General features: G+C 30.9%; 3 protein-coding genes across 10 annotated transcripts; all 3 read right to left on the bottom strand.

The window, feature by feature from the left end:
• Positions 1-416: 416 nt before the first annotated feature.
• Positions 417-3,838, bottom strand: LOC114179367 (alanine--glyoxylate aminotransferase 2 homolog 1, mitochondrial). The gene is made up of 9 exons (XM_028065691.1): positions 3,465-3,838; positions 2,708-2,938; positions 2,271-2,441; positions 1,902-2,045; positions 1,605-1,784; positions 1,238-1,463; positions 953-1,066; positions 766-852; positions 417-680 (listed from the first exon to the last, which is right to left on the bottom strand). The coding sequence occupies exons 1-9, from the start codon at positions 3,702-3,704 to the stop codon at positions 637-639; spliced, it is 1,437 nt and encodes a 478-aa protein (XP_027921492.1). The 5' UTR covers positions 3,705-3,838; the 3' UTR covers positions 417-636.
• Positions 3,839-8,072: 4,234 nt separating this feature from the next.
• LOC114179316 (pentatricopeptide repeat-containing protein At4g39620, chloroplastic) lies at positions 8,073-11,943 on the bottom strand. Of its 8 annotated transcripts, none has more exons than XR_003603459.1 (4): positions 11,563-11,943; positions 9,614-10,962; positions 8,481-8,736; positions 8,073-8,363 (listed from the first exon to the last, which is right to left on the bottom strand). XR_003603459.1 is itself a non-coding variant. In XM_028065611.1 (3 exons), exons 1-2 carry the CDS (start codon positions 11,854-11,856, stop codon positions 9,649-9,651), a joined length of 1,608 nt encoding a protein of 535 aa, XP_027921412.1. In that variant the 5' UTR covers positions 11,857-11,943; the 3' UTR covers positions 8,075-8,363; positions 9,614-9,648. The 8 variants fall into 8 exon arrangements, 4 of the variants coding, with proteins under 4 accessions (XP_027921412.1, XP_027921410.1, XP_027921413.1 ...); XR_003603461.1 differs by having other exon boundaries at positions 8,528-8,736; XR_003603460.1 differs by having other exon boundaries at positions 8,074-8,363; positions 8,563-8,736.
• A 3,117-nt stretch (positions 11,944-15,060) lies between these two features.
• On the bottom strand, positions 15,061-16,995 carry LOC114175688 (cytochrome P450 CYP736A12-like). Its single transcript, XM_028060470.1, has 2 exons — positions 15,982-16,995; positions 15,061-15,894 (listed from the first exon to the last, which is right to left on the bottom strand). The coding sequence occupies exons 1-2, from the start codon at positions 16,846-16,848 to the stop codon at positions 15,268-15,270; spliced, it is 1,494 nt and encodes a 497-aa protein (XP_027916271.1). The 5' UTR covers positions 16,849-16,995; the 3' UTR covers positions 15,061-15,267.
• Positions 16,996-21,652: the final 4,657 nt, after the last annotated feature.

Genomic DNA, 21,652 nt, shown 5'->3' with positions numbered 1-21,652 from the left:
TTATCAATGATTGAATGAATACGATAAATATAAAATAATTTTTTAATAGATAAAAATTTTATCTTTATGATTAAAATTATTATAAAATAAAAATAATAATTATTATTAGTTTTAGTATTATTATTGTTACTAGTTTTAATATTATTATTAATAAGTAAAAATACACTAGTTAAGTTAAAATTAAAATATATATATATATATATATATATATATATATATATATATATATATATATATATATGTTTAGGTAAATGCATATTAGTGAATTGTCTCTTGTGCCATCTCTACTTCCAGCAAGGATGAGAATATTATATTTTCTTTCAAATCCATTTACACAAAAAAGAAACAAGGTTTATCCATAAGCATCTTCTTAAATATTAAATCCCTGTAAGCAGAGTCGACATTAAAGTCTGGTATATTTTAGATTCTCGTATATTGATTTTGTCTTATATGGATTTAAACACAAATGCAAACCTTTTGATGCAAACACTACTCTTTCATTAAATGGAGTGGAATCACTTCGCAGTGGGAGAACATTACTACATTCATTATTTAAGATGATTCATTTCTGTGAACTAAAGTTGTTGCCTTCAAACACATTTTGGTTCCATTTTCCCAGATTTTTCATTCATCTCCTCACAACTTTGATAAAGAGTAGTCCAAGGCATCCACAAGAAAATCTGCACACAAGAACAGCACTCATTGAAATGACAGTGGTAGAGAAGCTTCAGAAAATAATACATGGAATCTGCATGTATATTATACCTGCATCATCTTTGGTGAAACACATCGGTGGCTTGATCCGGAAAACGTTTCCATGGATTCCTCCTTTCCCCACTAGAACACCAAGCTCTTCAAGGGGTACAAAACAAGCAAATGAATCATTATTACACTGATTGGGAAATATTTTGAAAAACAAAGCTTCAGATTCATAAAATTGTTTTTGTCTAACCTCGAAGTTTCTCAAACACAACAGCAGTTTCAGCCTTTGCAGGTGTCTTGTCTTTACGGTCAGTAACCATCTCTATTCCCACCATTAAGCCTCTTCCCCTCACGTTTCCGATGACTGAAACGTTATATATGTAATATGATAATGAGAATGATCAACCAAAAAAGCAGAAACATTGTTGTGGTGAGGAATTGCTTTAGAAAACATATTTTAAAATGATGAAAAAGTGATAAGAGAATCAATTAGACCCCAACTTCTTGGAGCATTGTTAAATTCAAGACCACATACTTTCATGTCTTTGCTGAAGTTCTCTCAAACGCTGAAGCAAGTGAGAGCCAACTTCAGCAGAATGAGCTTGACGCTTCTCCTTATCAAGAACCCTAAGCACGGCAAGTCCACCAGCAGAACAAACAGGGTTCCCACCAAACGTATTAAATTGAATCTTCTGTGCCATCACACTAGCTATTTCTGGAGTTGTGACCACAGCTCCTAATGGCAGACCATTGCCAATACCCTGATACAAATATGACAGAATATAATGCAGACGAATAAAAGTTAGAACAAATAAAATCTACAACGAAATATGACAGAAAAAGTGTATACTTATGGAAACATCACAATAACAAAACATCTTATACTGAAAATAAAGAAAGACCTTTGCCATGGTAACTATATCAGGAATGACACCCTGTGTCTCAAATCCCCAATAATGGCTTCCGGTTCGGCCAAAACCAGTTTGAACTTCATCAGCAATGCAGACACCACCAGCCTTATGTACAATATCATAAACAAGTTTCAAATACCCTGGTGCCAGTTCAACTGTTCCTCCAACTCCCTAGAATAAGCCATGAACAGAAGGTAAACAAAACAAAAAGAAAAGTCAATTGGGTGTTTTTTTTTTTTAACACAGCTTTTAACAAAAAAACTTAAACATGACTTATGTTCTACATACCTGAATTGTTTCAGCTATAAATCCAGCAACTTTTCCTGAAGTTCCATAGTCAATATGGTCTTGGACATCCTTTGCATAACTAGAAGCATCCGCACCAAAAACTCCACGATATGGATCTGGATTCATAACGTGATGAACATGACCCTAAAAGGTTTAAATCATTGTTAAGAATAGCTACACTGCACCAGATTTAAACAGATAAATAACACATTCATGATTTTACAACAGCTTCTAACACCAACTTATTCAGAAAGAAAAAGGTAGCGGATTACATAAGACTGCACAATCAATGTTTCTGATTGAAATTCAAAATTGCAGCGTATAAACTATGGTCAATTGAAAAGTTGTGATCAAAACATACAGACAAACCTCTGGAATTGGATATTTCCACGTGTTTAGAGCAGTCGCACCAAGTGTACCAGAGCTCCCCCCATGATAAGCATTTCTCAGAGAAATCATACTAAGACTACCGGTATATAAACGGGCCATCATCATTGCTAGTTCATTTGCTTCTGAACCAGAATTTACAAAATAAACAACCTGCAATTGAAAATCACGTTTTTGAATGTCAACAATTAGTATCCTCACAGAAAGAAATTTAGCACATTAAAAACCTAAATTTTTCATTTCTTCTCATTCACTAAAAAAGTTAATAACTGACAAGAAATAAAACAGATATTAATGGTGACATGGAAAAAATGTCACTGATTTGGAGGCATGGTAATGCTAAATCATTGATATCAGGCATTTCAAGAAGGGGAGGCATAATACAATGACAAGGTCAAAGATTCCAAGAACAAGAAGACCTTAAGGTTTCCAGGCATTTTTGATGCCAAAGCCTCAGCAAAATCACCAATTGTATGGTTTAGATATATGGTTGTTGCATGTTGCAGAAGTTTACTCTGCTCCGTAATGGCATTCAATATTTCAGGGTGGCAATGTCCGCAAGAAACAGTAACTATGCCCGCAAAAGCATCAAGATAACGCCTCCCACTGTCATCATAAAGATATTGCATCTTCCCCTCCACGATATTCAGCTATACAAACATTCAAATTTTGATTCACACATCAGTTACGATAAGAAATCCTTAAAATACAAATAAAATAACCAATGAAAAAGAGACCACAAGGATCTGTTTCATTCTCTTCTCACATTCTATATTTTAAAAATTTGATTTCCAGAACAATTTCACGCTACCAAGCAAGCAATCAATTTCTCACCCAAAATCTATAAAGCTTTCAGAAATGTTCTTCTTCTAGTACACTACATTGTGAGGCCCTAAGCCTCGACTTGAGATCGGAACATTAAAACCCAAGAGAGATATGCTCTTCTTCTGTTTTCTTCGAAAGGTTTTAGAAAACTGAAGCGCGTTTTTCAATGCGCTTATGAGAAAAACAAATCTGAGAAGACGTTACGCAAACCTTAAAATTCTTGCATGTCGAGAAACGAATCGACTTCAACAGATATCAGAAATCCACGTCATGCAAAAAAAGAAAAAAAAAACAGAAAAAGAAGTGGTTTCGAGGATGCTAAGGTTGTCTGTGTCAATTTGGGAGACTCACGGGTTTCTGATAATAGTGGAACAGGGAAGGACCGAGGAACTTTTTGCGCTTTGCGAAAACTTCATCGGCGGAGGGACCGTTGTAGGGAGCAGGTTTGTGATCGAAAGGCGGGAGGTGCTGCGGCGGCGTAACGAGAGTATCGGCGGCGGCATCAGCAGCGGAGCGTTGGAGAGAAGAAAAGGACGCGCGGTGGCTGGCGACTGCAATGGTTGTCTTGAGTGACCTCTGCATCGCCGTCATGATTGCGATATCTTTGGATAAACTCAAACTCAAACTCAAACTATAAGGCTTCACTATTTTATAGAGTTATTTTGTTGTTGCTTCTTTTGGATTGATGCGAGTCACGAGTTAGGCTGGCACGTTAGATTGTGAGCCAATTCAACTAAGAGAAAGGTGAAAGATGCATGTGCACTTCTGAAACAAGTGAAACTTAACAAAACGGTATTTAGTCTTAAATTTGGATGAAAAATTAAAATTTATTCTCAAATTTTATATATTTCGATTTTTAAATTTAAAAGTTAAATGAATATTAACTTTAACCGTCAACTTTTTTTCTTTATGTGTTAGTTATACCCAAGCATACTAAAGAGTTTAAATGTCAGTTAAATTCATAAAAATCAGATTAAAATAATTATGTATATTTTTTTTAAATTTAAGACACAAAATTAAAACAAATAAATTTTAATTTTTGTATAAATTTAAAGATTAAGATTATATTAAATTTTTAAAAAAAGTGTGAAATATTAATTATTAGTGACTTTTTTTAATTGCAAAATATCAGTTCCTGGGATGGAGAATACGTGCTGGTGAATTGGAGAGGAATCTTGGGCGGTCCCCACATCGAAAGAATCAAATATGTTTCGTAGGCATGGTCGTGTGTTCCAGTTCAAGGTTTGTTGCAATCTCTGAAAAGGGTCCTTTACTTTGTTTGTCCATAACGTAATCACGTAATGCTTTCATCTAGAACCGTCAATTTGGCCCATGATCATGGATTAGCCCTAGGTCACTTTTTACTAATTCTTCATGTAAGGGGTCCAAATGAAGAGAAAAAAAAAATCTAGTTCTCAAAACTTCCTTTTAAGTGGCTTAGAGTTAGGGTTAATGTAGATTTCGTCCACTAAAATATTTAAACTAATTTTTAAAAATAATATTTTGAGCCTAAGTAAAAGATGTAATCAAGCCGTCTTGGAACGATTCGAACTGAAAGTCGAAACTAGAGAACTAGTCTAGGCTGGACCAAAGACTAAGACAAGCCGACCTAGGCCAAAGGCTAAAATGGGCCAAAGGCTAAAATGGACCAACTGGACCAATTGCCGAGACGAACAGGAACAATTTGGATAGACAACTGAGAAAGACCCGGTCGAGGTGTCGACTAAACGGGCCAGTCTAGACTTATAAACGAGACGGACTGACCTGGGCTAACGACTAAGACAAGTAGGCTTGTGTCGACGTCCGAGACGTGTTGAGTTGGCCGCTGGCCAGGCCGAACAAACTGTCGAGATGGGTCGATCCATGCCAAAAAGGACTGGCCCGAGCCCATGGTTGAAACAGCCCGTGCCGACGAACGACAGTTTGATCCCGACCCACAAATGAGATGTGTTGTTCCGAGTTGACGGTCGAGACGGGTTAACTCAGACTGGTTGTGTGTGATCATATTAATTAAATTAGTTATTGTGTTGTATGAGTCGATCGGCCAGGTCAGTAGTGATCAGTCGATCAAGCCAATAGGTGTCGACCGAGAAGACTACTTCAAAGAAGGTTTCCATAGATGTCATGAAACATTTGCATAAGCACACCTTTAACTGATCTTGGGTTACACAACTTCGTCATGCTGTAACGCCCTCGACATGACATGTTAATTTTTCCTGTATCGTTCCTCTAGATAAGTACGTTTCGCCCATGTCATGTAGGCCTTCCTAATTGACGTCAGTTGAACTGTCCATAAGACTCCATCTTGGTCCTTTATACAAATTATGGTGTCGAGCTTGTCGATCGACTGAACGACACATCTAAAAGTCAATTAGTTACTTAATTAACAGAAATATGTCACTAATCAGGACTAAGGAGGATCGAGTAGTGATTAGATCGACCTTAATCACAAACCCATGATAAAAGGCATAAATATAGGTCAAAGACATTGTTGAAACTTTTATCTTGCATTAATTACAACATTTATTGTTTTTGGTTGATCGATCATCCATTGACTTACATTGGAACACCTTTTCAATAAGTAACTATCGATGGTTTGACGAACAAAAACATTATATTAAGAGCAAAACAACAGATTTGAAGAACTTGAAAATTATCTAAGTGAATGTTCGACCTTATACCAAAAAAAAAGTTATAATTTATTATTTTTTTCTTTTAATTTAAATAATCCAAATTTTTATTATATATTTTTTCCTTTTTTTTCACTGTTTTAAAATCTTGCTTTCATTTCTGGAGAATTTATTAGTTAAGAAATAAAGGTTTTTTAAGTCCAACAAATCTAAACTCAAACGTTTAAATAAAAATGGTAAGTGAATTACGTAAAAGGTCTACTTAACTGGAGAATAAAGAAAATATATAATATGTAGATAGAGGAGTAATAAAAAGGATAAACAGAGTGTTACAACACTTGTTCATAATAATTTATCAAGAAAAAAATGGATTGTTAACATCACAAGGTGCTAACCAAAACACTAACATCAATTATTCATAAATTGAAATAACATTAAAATAGAACAATCTTTCCATCATATGTTAGGGCAAGTCCCTTTTAAAATATCGATAAAAATTGGTGATGCACCCAAAAATATCAGAAAATGGAGAAAAAAGGAGTTGAATACGTAGAATGAAAGTGATTGGTGAAGGCGAAAGAGACATGAAGATTTAGAGGTTTGCGACTATGACAAGTTTGATCGTATATAATAATAGTGGTTGGAGTGGACAAAATAATGGTGTGATTCCTTCGTTGTTTTTGTCGAAACGGATAAGATCACCGATGCAACGATGAATCAGAGTTCACGATTTGTTAGAATGGCTATGGTGTAATATTGGGTAGCTGCTCCTCTTGCCACCAAATCCCAACCTCATTTCTTCGAATTTAAATTTTTTAATAATTTTATTTTTATAATTCACCGATAATCACTAATTTTTTACGTTTTAAAATATATTAAAAAAATATTTAAAATATAAATATAATATATTTTTAATTTTTAATGCTCTTAAAAAATAACATAAAAAAGATCCATAAAAAATTTGGACTCCATTTCTTCTCATGACAGCTACTTTGGATTAGAACATTACAATTACAAGATTCCAATCAAACGTAATCTCGTCATTCAGATCACAATCATCGTCCTAATCTTAATTAACTTTTAAACACACACGTCTGTTTTCGTCGCATGCTTTTTGTTTCTTTTTTCTTTCATGTTATTTTCATCAAAAATAAATATGATTCATGGTAAAACAGACGTAAAAGTGAGTCAATGACGTGTGGATTGAGTTAAAAAATATATATCTTTATTTTTGGTAGGTCAAAAATCTTATACTCCATTTGATCTATAACATCTTGATGAGTTAACTTGTTTAAGAATGTTTTGTTATTTTAAATTATTTTATATATTTAATTAAGTTATTATTTTATAGTGTTACACGGTGTTGATTTATCTTACCAAAATATTATTATAGAAATAATAATTAAAGATTAAAATGTTAAATTATATATCTTAACAAATAAATAAATTAAATATTTAAATATAAATAATAATTATTTAAATATTATTAAGTAACATTATAATATGTAAAATGATTATAATATTTAAAATGATTAAATTGTCGATCTACATGATTAGAAATAATAAATAATTGTAATAAAAAATTATTAAAAATGGTAAAAAGCTAATATATAATTATGGTAGGTAAGGGGTTAATTAACCTTTATTTTTACTTCAACTCATTTAATCTATGGATTAAGCAAGTCAAATTCAATTTGACCTACATTTAAAAAAGAATTTTCTTTTTTAATTCAACTTAACTCGAATTTATAATAAACTAAGATGATTAATGACATTATAAGAAAATGTTTCATTGACAATCAATTTTAATGGTTAAAAATTATTGTTATTCATCATAATGACATATTTAGATACCAATAAGTTATTATAACTTGTCATTGATTTGTCAAAAGATGCTTTATCAGTTTATATTTTATTATAACAATAAGTTAAAATGACATACATATAATACAATTAATTTAATTTGTATCACTTTTTAATAATATATTATATGAGACATATTTAAATTTAATAGAATAAAATTTTAAAAAGTTTAAATATTTGAAGCAAAAATCCATTATATATTAGATATATGAACTTGTTTAAACCATTTATTTTTCTACTGAGTTCGTCTAATCTTTTGTAGGGTTATTTTAGGATACTTTACATTTTCTTTTCTGGAAATATGTATACACTACTTGTCCTCCTCTGTAATTTAAAAAATTCATACCTCTTTCTAATGTGAAAGAATATATCAAGATAGAGAGTGTAATTCAAGTAAACATTCAAGACAATGACATTAAAATGTCCAGTCATTCATATACTCTAAGTGCAAAAACAAACAACAGAAGTTTTAAGCAAATAGTTTCATTACTTTGTTGTTTTCACTGCAGTGCAGAAAATGACAAGCCAGTTTTTCTTCATGATTTCAAATCACATCAGAACGATCATTGTACATGAATAGAAAATAACATTAAAACTCATTTTTGTTTAGTTACAGATTTACTCATTGCTTTCCACCAGCAAGCCAGTTCTTTTGAGATTTGTTGTAAGTTAGCTTTCACAGCTGTCAAGTCTGATGCATTCTTCATAGACTGTAGTGCCACCAAGGAAAGGGCTATGTGCATGAATAAATTCATACCTATTAACAAAAATGAACCCAGTCATATGGTCAGTTGTTTTTGAATACAGTTACATTGTTTGAAAGATGTGTGGTGTGGTATTATGTAAATAGTTGTGGTCAACTACCACCACTAACCAAAGTTTTATTATTTGAGGTTGGAAATAGAAATCACATAACGTAACTTGGCTTGGCTAAAAGATCAAATAATTCACATAACTATGAAATCTTAGCAACTTCCTTCATTGACCTTTTTGATACCCCTCTTTTCCTTTTCATACAACTAAAACCCATGTTATCTCCTTTCTTCACAAGTGCCTCTCCCTTATTGCTCTGCCCCAGCATGTCAGTAACAATCAATTGAGAATTTCTCTTTGTACTTCCTTACACGTCACTGAACCAGAAAGTCAGAAGATTAAGCACCCCAACAAATTCTTTCAAACACTAGATAAAAAAGAAATTTCCAGTTATAAATTTAAAATACATTACAAAAGAAGCATAATTTTGACAGTCGTTGTCATCTTGTACTGCATCTTCACCAGTTGTAATTTTAGACAAGAAACAACTGACTATAGAATATACAGCTCGTTAAGCCAAGACAAGAGGATATTCTGTGTCTATATTTCTTTTGGTTAAACTTCATTAAAATGAGTTTAGTGCTTCATTTGCAAATGACTCTTGCAACTATCAAACAAGACAAATAAACATGTTTAGGGGAACAGAAACAACTTATGGTGATCAAAAACAAGTGAACAAAAAATATTACATTATGTTGTTTCATAAATTTCTTTACAAGATAACCAATTAAAGGAAATAATTATTATGCATAGACTAGTAATGAAACATTAACACATAAGGAAAATGAACAGATATCATCTCTCCTGTTTGTGTTTCTTTTATCCTAAAAATATTAATTTTTGGCACCAAATATCAATTTAACCCGTATTTTAAAGTGTGCAAAGTTGTCCTGGGTTTTCATTTTATTAAAGGTATTATCTTGAATTACCATAAATAATAAAAGAAAAGTTGTTAGAGCTTATCATTTGAAAATAAAAAATAAATCTGTGTTTGAACTTTGAAAGTCAGTACAGTAACAGAGAAGTAGCATCTCATAAGATGAATTAGTTAAATTCAAGTAAATAACATCATTACATAAAGTAAACAAGGAAAGTGATGTCATATGATGACCAAGGGAAAATATGTTCCTCAGGACAATCAATAAGATATAAAATTGAATGCCTGAAAAGTTATGGCAAATTGATATAGCATACCATCTCTTAAGTGAATAGAGCTGATTGTATGCAAGTCACCTATGAGCTAAAAAGTTCTTTACGTGGGCTGCCAACTTTGCAAAATCTTGGGGGTTGTTTGGATCAGTACTGGCATTAGTAGACTTTGAATTTGATTTGTCGGAATCAGTAGCGGCATTAGCAGATTCTGAATTTGATGTGTTTGAACCAGAGTTGGCAATAAAAGACTCTGAATTTACTTTGTTTGAATCAGTTGCAGCATTAGCATATTCTGAATTTGCTGTGTTTGAATCAGTTGCAGTATTAGCAGATTCTGAATTTGCGGGTACAGATGCAACAGAACCCAAAGCATTCAAGAAAAACCTCTTGTTAGGGATTATACCATCTTTATCCATATGCTTCAGCAATTCATCTAGAAGCTCCTTCTGTTTTGCTTTAGTATAAGCCTTATAAAGAAGTTTATATGATGATGAATCTGGATATATTTTTACACTTTTTGCCCTCTCAAACAGTGAATGTGCTTCCTGAGGTAAACCATTTAGGCAGTAAACATCAAGCATAGTATTTAAGGTTGAAACTTTTATTTGAACTTTTGACTCCACCAGCTCATCGAACAATTGTACAGCTCTGGAAACATAACCACAGAGGCCATACATATAGATGAGACTCTCATGGGTAACAGAGCTTGGGGTGTAACCCATGTCAATCATCTTCTCGAAAACCTCTTCTGCTTTATTCTTGAGCCGTGCCTTCCCATAGTTCAAAATCATTGAATTGAAGGTGGACAGTGTTGGTTTCTCCTTGGAATGCAACAAACTCTTGAATACCTGCTCCATCTTGCCAAACTCCTGCTTCTTCCCATAGGAATCAATGAGCAAGTTAAAGGTGATCAAGTCAGGTTTACATTTACTGCTTCTCATCTGAGCAAGTATTGCTTCCATTTCCCGGATCATCCCATTTTTACCATAAGCATCCATCACACCATTAAAAGTGTAAACATCCGGTGAAATAGGACTCTCATCAAGATCCTTAAACAAAGAATTGACCTGCTCGAGGTTACGAGCCTGAGCAAAAGCTCTCAAAAGAATATTGTATGTAACAACGTTTGGCTTACACCGCTCAATTCCCTTCATCTTCTGAAAGTAGCCAATGGCTTTGGACAAAGCCTTTGTTTTGTCCCGCGAATGAAGATGGGCCGTGATTAGTGCATTGTACACAGAAGTGTCAGGACGACATCCAGTATTCCGCATCTCTGAGAAAAGCCACATAGCCATTCTGGTTTGCCCTCTTTTTCCCATAACTGATATCAGTTTTGAGTATATCCCATTATCAGCAATATACCATCGCTGTTTTTGCATCCATCTGAAAACCTGAACCCCAAACATAATTCACAACTAAACTCTACAGAATTCACCATTCATGTTCCTTATTTCAGCTAATGCATATTACTAATGATGACTTCTATTATATTCTATTTCCTATAAATATGTTCCGAGAAACTTTCTTATAAGCATTTCTAAAAAAAAAGAAGTTAACTTGCGTAATAACAAATTTCATAATTTCCCCTTATTTTTCTTTATCTCCTACTTATGGATAATCTCTTCATATTAAAATAATGACTTGTGTGTATCCGTCTCTGTTCCCTGTTTACATTCCCACACTTTGTTCTTGTATCTCTCACAATTTAGGTCATATTACCCTCATGATCATAATACTATTGCGTGGTCATAATCTCAAGGGCTATATCAAGGTTTTTGGCGTCACTACAGCGGATTGTGGTCACATTTGTCCAAAATTTTGCACAATAAAAAGAATTGGAACAAGAACACAGGCTCTACTCCAATTTAAGACTTTAATATCATTAATTAAACACAATTATTGTTATTATTACGTTGTTAATGAGTGAAAGTAACAATAATGAAAACCAAAAATCTTTCAGCAGCAGACACAGAGAGAGAAGGGGAAGGGACCTCAATACATTGGAGCCAGTTGCCTTCCTTGCCGAGTTCTTCAAAGAGCAAAAAGCAATGTTCGGTTCTGACCTGCTTCACATACTTATTCAGAGTCTTGAGGATAGGCTCTTTGTCGCTTATCCTGCGCGTGAGCACACGAACCAGCTCTTGAGCTTCAGCATTGGGGTTCGGTTGCTTCTTCCTGGGCCTCGGGCCGCCGCATGAAATTGAGGAAATCGGGGCGGCGCGTGGTTGGGTAGGTGTTCCGTAACTTCCAAAGGAAGGAGAAGAGTATAAAGAGAGACTTGACATGGAACCAAATCAACGGGACTAACCCGAAGAACAGGTAGGGGAGTGAATGAGTAGATAGCACACACTCAGTTTACCCACAGGGACACATGGCCCATCAATTGGGATGTGGAAAAATGATAAAAAGAAAATTAAATAGTTTTTTTTTTGTAATTATTTATATTGTTATACAAAGGATACACTTTTTTTATTTAATTTTTTGACAATTTATAATTAAACATTTTTTATTTTTATATGAATTATTTTTTTATGTAAAATATATTATAATTTTGCTTTATAAAACAAATTTATTGCAAATTAATTGTAAAAGTCTTAAATTTTTAAAATTTATTATATAATTATAGATTTCATTATAAAGTTATAAATTTATAATTCTATATAAATTAACAACCTATGTAATTTACAATTTCATAATAATATATTTTATAATTTTGTAAATATATAATTCATATATAATTTATCATTTTTCTATCAATAATTTTTTAAATTTCATTCATCCCGCCTCGATAAAAACAACTACTAATCCATCTCCTTCATTGTGACCAATATAATGGTAAAATCAAAAAAATTAAAAGTATGAAATCAACTGTGAACTTGAGTCACATATTAAGTATAAATCAGGAAAGTTAACAAAATATATATATATATATATATATATATATATATATATATATATATATATATATATATAAGAGACTCACAAACTCATTATTGTAAGATTTTATGTTGAAAGTATGTGATATTAGTCTATATATGAGTCATAATTTAGTGATATCCGAGCCTAGTTGTCTTAGTGACTTGTTCAAAGTGAGTGAAAAATTCTAACTTTATTAAATTCTTCTACTAAAAGTAAGTTCTATAGTCGATGTTATTCCTTCATCTCAATTTTTTCCCGTACTATTGTTCTCAAACTCTGAAAAATATAAATATGGGTCAAGATTATATAAATTCATAACCAATTAATAAAAGAATGTATATAATTTGTGCAACATAATACTAATACTAGTAGTAGTATTGATGGAGTAAGTTTATTTGTCCAACTTGAACTATATTTGAATAAGAGAAATTTCAATACTAAAAAAATTAGGAAATTAACATATCTATGTGATATTAAAGTGTCTCTCATACTAAAGAGTTTGATAATTCCGCCATGGATAATTGATTGGAAGACATGATTTGTGATCATGAAGCATAATCTTTTAATGAAGTACATGCATATTAAATTATACTCAGTGATGCACAAACTCCCTTCTATCATAGATCAACTAAGTTTACATAATTTTTAGTGATATTAAAGTTGATGAAATTAAAGACACTCAGAATGATCTAATAAACAGATTTGCTTGTCTTATTGGAATATGTGCTTTAAGAAGGAAATACATTATTTATTGGTTAAATCATTCCAAAGGTCCCTATTTTTGTAGCGAAATCTCAAGTAGGCCCTCCCATTTTTATTTGACTCAATTGAGTTTCTATTTTTGAAAATTCGTTGCAATTGATTCCTTTCCGTTAGTTGACCAGTAACGGTGCTAATTATGTGCCACGTGTCAGCACGTGGTTTTTTTGACTTTTTTTTTTAATTTTTAATTTTTTTATAATTTTTTTTAAAAAAATAATATTGCCACGTGTCAACCTGACATTGTGCCACGTGGCAGAGACAGTGTGATGTGGCAGTGGCAGTGCCACGTGTCAATATTGGATGTGAAAAATCTCAATGTAGTCCCTGTATGTATTATTTTGTCTCAATTTGGTCCCAATTTTTTTAAAATTGAATCAATTTTATCCCTATATCAGATTTAATTTTTATATAAATTTACAATGGTATTTTTATTATAATTGATATTTTTAACAAAATTAAATTTATTTAAATGTATATTTTGCACTAATATTTATTTAAATTTTATTTTAAATATTTATATATCCATAATTTATAGATAAATGTTAGAGTTGCTTTAAAAATAAAAACTTTATAAATTCAAATATAAAATTTAAAAAAAAAATTATAACAATTCTGACATTTGTCTATAAATTATGGATATATAAATATTTGAAACAATATTTAAATAAAGTTCAATGCAAAATATACATTTAAATAAACTTAATTTTGTTAAAAATATCAATTATAATAAAAATATCATTGTAAATTTATATAAAAATTAAATCTGATATAGGGATAAAATTGATTCAGTTTTAAAAAAGTTGGGACCAAATTGAGACAAAATAATAAATACAGGGACTATATTGAGACTTTTTACATCCAATATTGACACGTGGCACTGCCACTGTCACATCACACTGTCTCTGCCACGTGGCACAATGTCAGATTGACACGTGACAATTTTAATTTTTTTTTTAAAATTATAAAAAAAATTTAAAAATTAAAAAAAAATTAAAAAAAAAATTAAAAAAAGTCAAAAAAACCACGTGCTGACACGTGGCACATAATTAACACCGTTACTGATCAACTAACGGAAAGGAACCAATTGCATCGAATTTTTAAAAATAGGGACTCAATTGAGGCAAATAAAAATGGGGGACCTATTTGAGATTTCGCTACAAAAATGGAAACCTATGAAATGATTTAACCTTATTTATTCATAATTATAACAAACAACTATACTTTGTCTGGTGTATATGTAACGTAAAGAAGCACATACATGTTTTAATAATTGCATATTATACAAAAAGAAAAATTGAATGGTTGAAAAAATTTATTAAATGTAAGTGATCATGTTATAGTTGGAAGAAAAATATGAAAATAACCATCATCTTATATATAGTATTAGTATAATCCATAAAAAGTTATATAATTGATCATAATATATATCATAATAGAAGATGTGAGAGAACAATGTAACACAAAATAACATGAGTATGTAACAAAAATAAAAACTCACAGAACAAGAAAGTCAATCAAACTCCACTACTAAAATCAAAAAATGAATACAAGAAATTATATAAAATAACATAAAGAGATAAGTACAACCACCACCAACAGTGCTTTCAATTTTTTTTTTTTTTAAAAACCTAAAATATAGCAATGATACAAAACTCATTGATGTGATCACAAACATCCAATGAACAAGAAAGAGAATCATAAGATGCTGTCAAAATTTTAGTCCAATGTAATAGTGAATGAAGTAGGAATCAACATTTTAATGAGAGAGCCCAATAAATATTCCAATGAGTTTTTTTCTTTCAAAAAACTACAATCAATTGATATATAACTTCACTAATTTAAATTTTTTACATACATAATTGGCTGTCAAACCCCACAAATAATTATATATCAACCGAACATAATCATTTATATATACAAACATGACTATGACATTTATTTATCTATGATCGATACTATTCTCTAATCGTATAGTTCACCTAATTATACATAAAATTCATACTATGGAATTTATTTCAATAGTCCCTTTCACTGGAAAGCCTGTAACTAGGAATGGCATGCAGAGGATTAGCTCTGGGCATTGTGAGGCCGAACTCATCTGCCATATCCAACTCTGATGGTAACATGTTATTTGGAAGCTTCCAATCAAAACAATGAACAACTTGTGCCACTGTTTGACGAACAACAGTTAGACCCAACTGTATTCCTGGACATCCTCTTCTGCCCGACCCGAATGGTATCAGCTCAAACTCACGCCCTCGAACATCTGTGTTCCTTCCTTCAAATCTCTCTGGCCAGAACTTTTCTGCATCATCCCAAGCACTTGGGTCTCTCATAATAGCCCATGCATTCACTATAACCCTTGATTTTTTAGGAATAAAATAATCTCCAACCATGCAGTCTTCTATGGACTGGTGTGGTATCAGCAAAGGTGCCACTGGATGAAGTCTCAGACTTTCCTTTATAACCATATCCAAATACTCTAACTTCTCTAAGTCTGATTCTTCCACCTTCCTCTCCATACCCACCACGCTTTCCAATTCCGTTTGAAGTTTCTTCATCACCCTTGGATTCTTTAGCAGCTCCGAAAGTGTCCACTCTATTGCTGTAGCAGAAGTATCCATCGATCCAGCCAACATATCCTGTGCCAACAACAAAGTGTCAAACAAATAGCGCCGACAACATATGTGGACATAATTCTAAATATGTATAAGCCTTATATATCTTACCAACATTATGGCTTTGATGTTGGGCCTCTCAATGCGGTATTCGGATTCTTCGGTACCCACGAATCCCAACATGACATCAACAAAATCCTTTGTCTTGTCTTCTCCCTTCGGTGATTGCACGTGCTCATCAATGATTTTCTCAAAGAAGTCATCGAAGATCTTGGCAACTGCTTTCATGCGCTTGTTTAAGCCTTGTAGGTCAAGTGCACCGATGTAAGGGATGTAATCTCCCATGTTAGGAGTTGCTGATAAATGCATCCCCTCTTGCATCACACCCTTGAACCCTTTCTCGTCCAAGTCCCGGTCCATGTACTTCTTCCCTAAGACCATTCTACAAGCCATGTCTGCGCTGAGTGTTGAAACTTTGGCGCTGAGATTAACAGCAGCTCCATCATTCGCTGCCTCTCTCAGACCCTCGATCAATAGGTCAAGCTCCTCTTTCCTCATGCTTCTGAAGGAGTTAATCTTGGTTTGGCTTAGCAATTCCAACGTGCACATCTTCCGCATGTTGCGCCAGTAAGAGCCATATTCTGCAAAGCTTAAGTTTCTCTGGTCCCAAGAGATGTATCTCGCAGCTTCATGCGGGGGTCTACTAGCAAAGACGAGGTCGTGCGTCTTGAGGAAGAGTTCAGCAGCTTGGGGTGAAGAAACAACAACTGTGGGCACAACACCTAACTTCAAGTACATCACAGATCCATATTCTTTGGCTAGTTGATGCAGATCACGGTGAGGATTTGATCCCAACTTGTGAAGGCTACCCAAAATTGGTAACCCTCTTGGACCAGGTGGTAATTTCTTTGCCTTGCTATTCCTTCTCCACAGCCATAGATAAGCAAGAGAAAGCAAAATAATTGCTATCCAAATCATGGTAGCTGGTTGCCAGACTCTGCAATGTCTATGTTTGCTGCCAAAAAGAGAACTAAAGTGGTGTTTGTCTTTGCAATAAGGTAAATATATATATATTTATATATGTGGTAAATATGATGAATGATTAGGAGTGACAAGTATGAGAATTAGTATTTATCTGGGGAGAGACAAAGACACATAGAGGTTTCCGCGTGCATCATCATAGTGAACGACTGCGCCTGCACAAGATATTTATAATACAATATATATATATATATATATATATATATATATATATATATATATATATATATATATATATATATATATATATATATATATATATATATACTTGGGTATTTCCGCACCTTTAGATTTTAAAGTGTTGCTGCACAGTCACCTTTCTACATGCTGCAATCCAATTTGGAATATTTCAAGCCATTCCCCTTAGTCGAAAAAGACAGAATAAAGTAAAATGTACGAATAGGTATAGAGAGAAGAAGAATCGGTGAGAAATATGAAAAGTTAAGGGAGGTTGAACTGGGAGCACGTCTCTTTTGAGTAGAAAGGGCAGATTCGATGAACGTAGAGAGAAGAAACTTGAAATAAACATACTCATATTAATGATTAGATTTATGAATTAAGATAAATGAAAAGAAAAATATTATAATGATTAATTTAAATACTAATTTATAAACTACAAATATTGATAATTAAAATGAATTTTAAATTGATCACAATTTAATCTTTACAAATATTAATTATCAAAGTTTTAACTATTAAAAATTAATTTTTAAATTTGTATATAAATTGATCACTAATAAATTAAATTTATAAAATAATTTTTTTTATAATTAAAACATGCATTACAAAAATAATTAATTTTAATAGGGATTATATTTGATTGAAAATTTTAATCCCACACCGAAAGTTTTTAACAATTTTTGGAAAAGTAAATCCTATTAGTGTCTAAGATTTTTGAAACCCTCACTATTTGTCTTCACATGATCAATATTATATTATATTAGATTGTTTAAATATTTCATAATAAGAACTTATTAAATCAATTTTTCATCAAAAACTATATGAGCTAAGATAAATTTCAAGCATATAAAAATTAATGATACACATTACGATTGAATACAATTAAATCTTAACCAAATAATAAGTGACCTTAAAGTAAAATTCAAGTGTGTGTATGAATACATCAGCCTCCAAAGTAAAATTTCTGCCATCTCTCGATAAACAAAACACAAACAAATTTCTTCTGAAATTGAGCAATAGAACATTGTAACAGAACTCTAGCACGTGGACCTTGGTACGTTATTTGACCTTCTGAAAGTACCAAACAGATACTATATAAGTTATCATTGTTACAGTGAACACAGATTATAAACATCATGATTTCACTGAATGATAGAAGAATTTTGACAGACAAAAATGGTACATTTCTCTCTTTTTACTTTACACTCAATAAACATATCTTGAAATGTAATAAACATGTGTATCTGGTGATAATATATGTAGTGGAGAATTTCTTTACGATGCTCTTCTGAAAATACTAATTTGAGATGCCGTGTAATGTAATGTTCATACAGAATCCCTGCCATGATTTCCACAAGTAAAAATTAATATTTTTTGATCCATAATAATAGTAGAATTTAATTTTATATTGATTAATTGTAAGGCTTCACTTTACTTTTATTGTTCTAGTATGTGACAGTATGTGACAGAATACAGGACTTACCTATCGTTAAAAAAAAAAATTAAATGCATGAGTTGCTTTACATTTATTTATAATCATTAAAACTAGATAAATAAATTGGTGGTCTTAATGATATTAGGTTAAACCTATTATTTCAAAAATACATATTTGTGGATTAAAAAAAAATCATATCTAGTAGGAAAGGAAGAATGAAGGTTGGTCAATAAGGTTTTTCAACATGAACAAAGTAGACAAATAATTTACATATATAATATAATGACAGTAAATAATCATGAAATTTTTTCTTTTCCTTTAGCAATATGAATGAAGATAGGTATGATTATCCAAATAAGGTTATAACATACCTACGGAGTTCCTATTGAAACTTTAAAATATACAATATAATGTTTTAAAATATATATATTTTTTAATATACCAAATTAGTAAATTTTGAAAGTTTGGTAAAAGGACAATACCACAAAAACTCAATAGAAAACATAAATTTTTAAGTTAAGTTTGATTTTTAAAAGAATACATATCAACTTTAAGCTTTTATTAAAGAATTTGATTAGAAAGGTAAGTTGTTTAAGTTAAACACAGTCATGCATCCATAAGTCGGGAATTAATTGATACCATGGTTTGAATGTAGCCAGCAAGAGACTATGATATCATTGAATATCATAGAAAAGTAAAAATGAAAAAGAGTGGGAAAAGAAAACATGAGAATTGAAAGAAAAAAGAAAAAAAAAATGTGATGTCACAGCAAGATAAGCAATAACATGTTCTCTACTCATTGTTGATTTTGAGTAGTGAATGAAGTTGCCCTAATCGCTCCTTTTGGGAAAAAGTTAGAATCCAGGTCTAAAGCACTTGATTATAGCTTGATGTAGATGGAGAGCACACTAATGGAAGTGTAGCTTAGTGAGGCCATTCATCTCTTTATGTTTGTTTCGTCTATTAAGAAGTTTTGTCCTAATTCAGAAAATATACAATAAAATCAGTAGCACGATCATAGAGTTATATTAATATTAACACAATTATTTATGAAAACTAATTTATATTACTCTTACCGTGAACACAAAATAACAAAACAAAACAATAATAAGGGATCAGAACCAAACCAACAAATTAGAAAATTAATTCAGTATTTATACCTATTTTTTAATACTTTTAAAATTTAAATAATGTTTTAAAGTAGGTTCATATATATATATATATATATATATATATATATATATATATATATATATATAAAAGTTATTATTTTGGAGTATTCTTGTAATGCTTGACGAGTATGATAAAAATTTCATTATTCAATTTTTAGAAGATCAAACTCAAAAAAAAATCATAGGACTAACTAATCAGAAATAAGACTAATGTTCACCTTCAAAGATCAAACGATTTCATTTAAGTTTCTTTTTTTTTTCTTTAAATAATATCATTTTTGCGGAAAAGTTTTGCTACTTATGTGTCATTTTTCTTTTAGAGCAAAAGGTGAGAAAGATCTTTGCTTTGAATATCCCCTCCGCTTAGATATTATATTATACAACAATGATGTTTTAAACTTTATCTTATAAGATAAAGTGACATTTTTAAGTGATTTTAAAATATTAAAAATAAAAAATAAAAAAATAAAAAAATAATTTAAAAAATAACACTTAAAATATTAAAACAAAGTTATCAGTAAAAAAATATTTTCCTAGATTAAATGGATGATTACACTACAGATATTATGCAAACACAGTGACGTAACTTTTATTGTTATATGAATAATTTTGGTACTGTGGTGGTAGGTCCATAAAAATATCCAAATATAAATTGGATCAATATCCACCTTTAATATCTCTTCTTCATCTCAATCTTATCGGCTGGTAGGAACCAATGGTTAAAGTCTTCAATGCAATGCAAGTCAGGCGGTGACGGTGAACCAATGAAATAAACATGCTCCTATTAAATAAATATCTGATCTCATGTTCGATAAATATCTTCACTTTTTACGTATTTATAGTAATTGGTAATGTTCTAAATTATGGGTAGTCAAAACTATTTTTTCACATATTTTTATTTGATCAACTTTTAACTTACAAATACCAAAATTTCTTTTCATGTCGAATAAGCCAAATAAAAAGTGATATCTGTGATAAAAATTTCGCAACCTGTGTCATTAACTTTTTCTATATAAGCAAAGACAAACACTATGTTTTATTTTAATAAAAAAACACGTCAACATAAACAACATTATCATTTTTTTCTGAGTATTATTCTATTAACAGAAAGAAACTACAACAGCCAGATAATAATATAACATTATATGAAAATTTATATAACATATGAATAATATTTTTAAATTTTTTAACGTGAAGTACATTCACACTTTATATAACTTAACTACACGCCTCACAATACTTTATAACAAAAATATAAAAAAAATTAAACACAAACTCAAAGTATTTTAGACTTTAACGATTAAAATTATAAATTTAAAGTTTATTATATAATCACTAAACACAAACTCAAATTATCTTAGATATTGATAAGTAAAATTATAAACTTAAAATTTGTTATATAAACTTAATCTAAATAATACAAGATATATTATTTTTATCAACTTATCACTCTTTTATACTTTGGTAAACACATAAATTACACGTACAAAAACACCTACACATATTGTGCGGTGACTTTTAATTAAACTTTTAATCTTATATATAATTTTAATATAATTTAATGTATACAATTGATTATAAAAATTAAATTAATCATAAATATAGCATAATTGAATATGTATAGATCGATATAATTATAATCATTTCCTGATTAATGACAAATTTTCATTTGGTATCACCTAAATAAAAAGTTATATGAGATTCACATATAACTTTTATTTAGAGTTAAGTAAGTTTTTACTTCTTGAATTTTAGTCAAAAATTGAAATTTGTCCATAGTCGAAATTTTGATAAATTATGGTCCCTAAACTTTAAAAATGAATGAATATAATCCTTTTAATCCAATTATATTGACTTTTTTTAACATGTCGAATGTGTTTCATGTTAATATTGGAGTTGTTTACACCGTTTGACACATTCTCGACTCAATATTTACTGATAAATGCGTTCGAAA

The sequence above is a fragment of the Vigna unguiculata genome, chromosome 3, assembly GCF_004118075.2.
Source record: "Vigna unguiculata cultivar IT97K-499-35 chromosome 3, ASM411807v1, whole genome shotgun sequence".
In the NCBI taxonomy this organism is placed as follows: Eukaryota; Viridiplantae; Streptophyta; class Magnoliopsida; order Fabales; family Fabaceae; genus Vigna; species Vigna unguiculata.
The sequence above is the reverse complement of the archived record's forward strand: the minus strand, read 5'-3'. Positions and strand labels throughout refer to the sequence as shown.

What these genes read in the sequence shown, in the direction of transcription:
- LOC114179316 (XM_028065611.1), bottom strand. Translation starts at nt 11,856, where the DNA reads ATGTCAAGTCTCTCTTTATACTCTTCTCCTTCCTTTGGAAGTTACGGA. An exon ending in ACTGGCTCCAATGTATTGAG is followed by an intron (nt 10,963 to 11,562) that starts GTCCCTTCCCCT and finishes TTTGGGGTTCAG; the next exon opens with GTTTTCAGATGGATGCAAAA.
- LOC114179367 (XM_028065691.1), bottom strand. Translation starts at nt 3,704, where the DNA reads ATGACGGCGATGCAGAGGTCACTCAAGACAACCATTGCAGTCGCCAGC. An exon ending in ATATAGTTACCATGGCAAAG is followed by an intron (nt 1,464 to 1,604) that starts GTCTTTCTTTAT and finishes TATTTGTATCAG; the next exon opens with GGTATTGGCAATGGTCTGCC. An exon ending in ACTTCAGCAAAGACATGAAA is followed by an intron (nt 1,067 to 1,237) that starts GTATGTGGTCTT and finishes ATAACGTTTCAG; the next exon opens with TCATCGGAAACGTGAGGGGA.
- LOC114175688 (XM_028060470.1), bottom strand. Translation starts at nt 16,848, where the DNA reads ATGATTTGGATAGCAATTATTTTGCTTTCTCTTGCTTATCTATGGCTG. An exon ending in ACATCAAAGCCATAATGTTG is followed by an intron (nt 15,895 to 15,981) that starts GTAAGATATATA and finishes TTGTTGGCACAG; the next exon opens with GATATGTTGGCTGGATCGAT.